Source organism: Tachyglossus aculeatus, assembly GCF_015852505.1.
Source record: "Tachyglossus aculeatus isolate mTacAcu1 chromosome 12 unlocalized genomic scaffold, mTacAcu1.pri SUPER_6_unloc_1, whole genome shotgun sequence".
Classification (NCBI taxonomy): domain Eukaryota; kingdom Metazoa; phylum Chordata; class Mammalia; order Monotremata; family Tachyglossidae; genus Tachyglossus; species Tachyglossus aculeatus.
In genome coordinates, this window is record NW_024044828.1 from 22,101,967 (window position 1) to 22,106,936 (window position 4,970).

The following is a 4,970-nucleotide window of genomic DNA, read 5'->3' on the forward strand; positions in this document are numbered from 1 at the left end:
TGCTAACGCCCACCTCCTCTCCCACGAAGATGCAGAGAGGCTGGCCACCCCGCCGGACCCAGGTACCTAGGCGGGAGACCGGGAAGAGGTCCTGCAGTCCCACCCCACTCCTGGGCCAGCCCAGTGAGCCCCAGGGGCGGAGGCTTCTGGCTTTTGACTTGGGGCCCGGTGGTGGAGGGTGGGACCCAGAGGGGCTGGACCTGCAGCCTCACCCCAAAGGCCCTTGCCCCCCTGCCCTTAGGTTTTCACTCCTAGGGGGAGGCCTGGGCTAAGAATAACGATACTCCCTAAGCACTTAGGACGTGCCTTACGCTGTCCTAAAAACTGGGACAGGTAATAATAACAATAATAATTTTGGTATTAAGCACTTACTATGCGCTGGGGAGGATACAGAGTGATCAGGTTGTCCCATGTGGGGCTCACAATCTTAATCCCCATTTTACAGATGAGAGAACTGAGGCACAGAGAAGTGACTTGCCCAAAGTCACACAGGTGACAAGCAGTGGAGCTGGGATTTGAACCCATGACCTCTGACTCCCAAGCCCACGCTCTTTCCATTGAGCCACGCTGAGGCGCCGGACCTGGCTTCTAATCCTGCCTCCTGTCCGCTGGGTGACCTGGGGCAAGGCGCCTCATGGCTCTGTGCCTCGCTTTCTTCATCTGTAATAGAGGGACTACATCCCACTCCCTTCTCAGGCTGTGAACCCCAACTGGGATACAGACAGTGTCCAACACGCTGCTGGCAGGTAGTTGATAGGTTGAACGCCGTCTCTATCATCTCCCTCCTTAGGCTGCGAACCCCAACTGGGATACGGAGGGCATCCAACACGCTGCTGGCAGGTAGTTGATAGGTTGGACGCCGTCCATATCCCAGTTGGGGTTTGCAGCCTAAGGAGGGAGTGGGATGTAAGCGCTCAATAAATACGATTGATTGATTGATTGATTGATGTAGTCCCTCTATGACAGATGAGGAAAGCGAGGCACAGAGCAATGAGGGCGCCTTGCCCCAGGTCACCCAGCGGACAGGAGGCGGGATTCGAAGCCAGGTCCGGCGCCTCCCAGCCCCGGGCTCTTTCCGTTAGTGTGTGCGAAGGTGAGGAGGCGCAGGACCGGCCACTGCTCGGCCTGCACCGGGGCAGTGGGGCCGGAGCCCTCAGCGGGGACCCGGCCAGCAGGCTGCCGTGGGCCCTCTTTCCCCCGGCCTTCTAGTGGCCACCGAGCACGGACTTGTATCTGCGGATGGCGGGCAGGAGGGACCCCGACCCTGAAGCCCTCCACCCCCTATCCCTCCCCCACCCCACCGACCCACTCTGCCAATAAAGGGAGCATCTGAAGCCCCTCTCCCTCCGGGGTCAGAATGCCCTCGGCTGGGCACGCGGTGGCTCTGGGGACCAGGGCCCGGGAGAGCCGCAGTCCAACCGGGAGACTCAGCAGACCGTGGCCGGAGAGGCGGGCGGGCGGCTCGGGGCGAGGAAGGCACAGGTCTGCGCAGCCCCGGCCCCCAGGGGTGAAGTGGGCAGTAGCAGGGTGAGGTGCCCGGTCCGTCAGACACAGAGACACCCAGCCCCACCCGTAAGTGCGCACACTAGTCGATGCCCACACGCACGCTCATACTGACACACACTCTCTACATGCCTGGCCAAGTCGGCATGCCACCGCTTTTCTCCCGGGCTCTGGGTCTGTGGTGTAGGAGTACCCAGTGACCAGAAGCCCTCAGTTGTTAACCCTTTCCTCCGGTGCCCCCAACGGGCAATACAGAAAAGCATCCTCGACCATCCTTGCCCCCTGACTCGCCCGAGCCCTAAGGGCAGCGATGGAAACACAAATGCCTCAGTAACACTGAACGTACGTTTGTGTGTCCCTGGCAGGGTCCAGCAGCCAATATTAGCCTCCTCTCTCTTCCACCCTGAGACAACCTGGAAGCAGGGTGCAGGACCAGATGACCAGCCCCCTCCTGCCTCAACCCAGGCCTGGCCTGAAGAGAGGAAAACAGGACTCCCCCATTTTCAGACCTCCTTAGTGGCCAAAGCAGGGCCAGAGAGAGAGAATGGGAGGGAGCAGAAAAAAGGCCCAGGAAGATTGGGATATGTGGGGGTCCAGCCCGTCGATCAATCAACCAAGAGTCTAGACTTCTGCCTTGGGCCGAGCACTGTACTAAGGGCTTGGGAGAGTCGGTAGACGGTTAAGTTTGTAGGTGCATCAATGGCCCGTGAGGATCTTACGGTCTAGCAGGGGAGGCAGACACAAAAATAAAGACGTACTGTAAGTCCTCCCCCTTCTGTTATTCCACCCTGCGCCAGTCCTTCGGGGGAAATCGGTGGAATGGCAACAGGTGGGATTGACTCCAGGAAGGATCTGTTGGCACAGCGGGGTGCGAGCCCCAGCCCAGATCAAGCCCGCCCCTCCCAATCTACCCACCGTCCCAACTGCAGGCCAGCACGGATGTTGGCCTCGGACTAGTTGTCCCCTCCGGCCCCCTCCACGCCCCCCACCCGGTCAGTCTCTGGAGTCCCATGGGGTGGGGGTGGGGAGGCGAGGGGATGGGGAGAGAAGCCCACGCCCCAGGGCTCCCTCACGGCAGCCTGCTGTCGCCCTGGGCCTGTTGCGGCCTCCTCCTCCACTTCCTCCTTGTCCCCCAGCGGCCCAGCAGCAGCAGGCGGAAGGTGCGGCGGAAGCCCCTGTTGCACAGGGCGTAGCAGACGGGGTTGACGGTGCTGTTGACGTAGCATAGCCAGTAGCCCAGGTGCCACAGCCAGGCAGGCGCGCAGTGCAGGCAGAAGGCGGACACGAGCACCAGAATGTTGTACGGCGTCCAGGTCAGGATGAAAGCCAGTAGGACGGCGCTCAGCGTCTGGGCCGCCTTCCTCTCCCTCACCAGGACCGTCCGCTTCCGCTTGGTCCCGTGGGGGCTGAGGCCGGCAGACGGGACGTCCGGGGGCGCCGGGCCGGGCACGACCTTGACCGCCCGGCAGCCGCCGGTGACCTCGCGCACCGCCCCCTCGGCCTTGACCGTCAGGCGGCACTTGTAAGCGAAACCTTTGGTGCCCCCGGCCGGGAGCCTGGACCCAGGCGAGGCGGGGTACTTGGGGGCCTTGGGATTCCCAGCCGGGCCCAGCCCCGCGGGATCCCTGCCACCCCTTCCCCCGGGATCCTCCTCCAGGTGCCCCCAGGCCGGCCTGCCTCTGTCTTCTTCCTCCGGGCTCCCACCGCCTGGCCTGACCCCGTCCTCCTCCAAGGAGGAGGAGGAGGGGGGGCTGCTGCGGGGAAACCGGCGTATGGTCCCGGCGGCGGAGGCCGGAGGGCTGCAGCCGGATGAGGACCAGGATTCCTGGGCCTGCCCCCGCCGGGCCAGAGCGGGTGGCGGGCAGCGGGGGCGGATCCGAAGCCCGGGCGTCCGCGGCTCGGCCCCCGACTCGGCCGCCCGCAGGCGGGCCAGGTCCTCGGCCCGGCGCCGCGTCTCCCGGTAGATGCGGCAGTTCAGGACGGTCATGACGGTGGCGGGGACGTAGAAGGCGGCGATGGCCGTCCCGAAGGTGATGACCGGCTCGGAGAGGAACTGGATCTGGCACTCGCCGGCGGGCACCGTCCGCTCCCCGACCAGGAGCGGCCAGCCCAGGATGGCCGGGGCCCACAGGACGAAGGAGGCCAGCCAGGCCAGGCCGATCAGGAGGCCCGCCTGCCGCGGGGTGCGCTTGGCCCGGTAAGTCAGCGGCCGGGTGATGGAGAAGTAGCGGTCGAAGCTGATGGCCAGCAGGCTCATGACTGAGGCGTTGCTGGCCACGTAGTCCAGGGCCAGCCAGAGGTCACAGGCCAGGCTGCCCAGGGCCCAGCGGCCCATGAGGATGTAGGCGGTGTACAGGTTCATGGAGAAGAGCCCGATGATGAGGTCGGCGCAGGCCAGGCTCAGCAGGTAGTAGTTGCTGACTGTCCTCAGCTGGCCGTTGACCTGGAAGGACATCAGCACCAGGGCGTTGCCCACCACTGTGGCCAGGCTGACCGCCGCACTCACTGTGGCGATGGTGACGACCTCCCAGAGGTCCGGGGTCTCCGGCGGTCTGGGGACCGTCGAGGTGACGTTTGACGTGGTGCCGTTGGGGGAGGCGTCTCCGTCCATCGCGGAGCCGGGTCGGAGGCTGAATGTTCACTCGGGCTGCCCCGTCCGGCCCGAGGCTGGGACCTGGTGAGAGGAGAGGAGGAAGAGGAGGAGAAGGAGGAGCAGAGAGGGGTTTCAGCAGTGTGGTCACCTCGGGGCCGTGTCCCCGCCTCCCTCCTCCAGGCCTCATGACTCACAGGGGAATGCTTGGGCACTCAGGGCAGCTCAAACCACTGTCTGTACGCGGCCTGGACCGCCTGTCCCGTCTCAGGCGGGTCACGTCCCGATCGGAGCCATCTGGGCAAGAGGAGGAGCCTCGGGTGACTCTCGAGGACCTCACTCTTCACTCCTGGAGAGCTCCATCATCATCATCATCAATCGTATTTATTGAGCGCTTACTATGTGCAGAGCACTGTACTAAGCGCTTGGGAAGTACAAATTGGCAACATATAGAGACAGTCCCTACCCAACAGTGGGCTCACTCCACTCATGTGCCCCTCGGGTGCCTGGGTCCTTCTCTGCCCACCATCCTTTCCCTGAATGGATTTGCAAGCCTAGGAGGCTCCGAGGCTTTTGAAGGGATTTATGCTGCTGGTTGCCCCCAGCAGACTCTGCGACTGGGTGGGAAAGAAAGCAAATTCTCAGGTCCCTCGCCAACACCATAGCGTGGCTTCCTCCCAGTGTTTGTGTGTTTGCATAGATGGTGCCGGCCCTCCATTAGAAAAAGAAATAAATATTTATCTACCAAAAATACTTAAAGCAGAATCTTAGGCCTCCCGTAACCAGGAGAGAATAAACAAATAAACAGGAGGAATTAGGCAACTGAAACTTGAGAAATAGAATCCTGGTTTGACTGTAGCCTGGATCTAAACCTTTA

The 4,970-nt window shown here is 62.6% G+C and overlaps 1 protein-coding gene across 1 annotated transcript; it reads right to left on the minus strand.

Annotated features, from left to right (window-relative positions):
* Positions 1-2,572: 2,572 nt before the first annotated feature.
* CHRM5 (cholinergic receptor muscarinic 5) lies at positions 2,573-4,114 on the minus strand. Its single transcript, XM_038741096.1, has one exon. It carries the CDS (start codon positions 4,112-4,114, stop codon positions 2,573-2,575), a length of 1,542 nt encoding a protein of 513 aa, XP_038597024.1.
* Between the last annotated feature and the right edge of the window lie 856 nt (positions 4,115-4,970).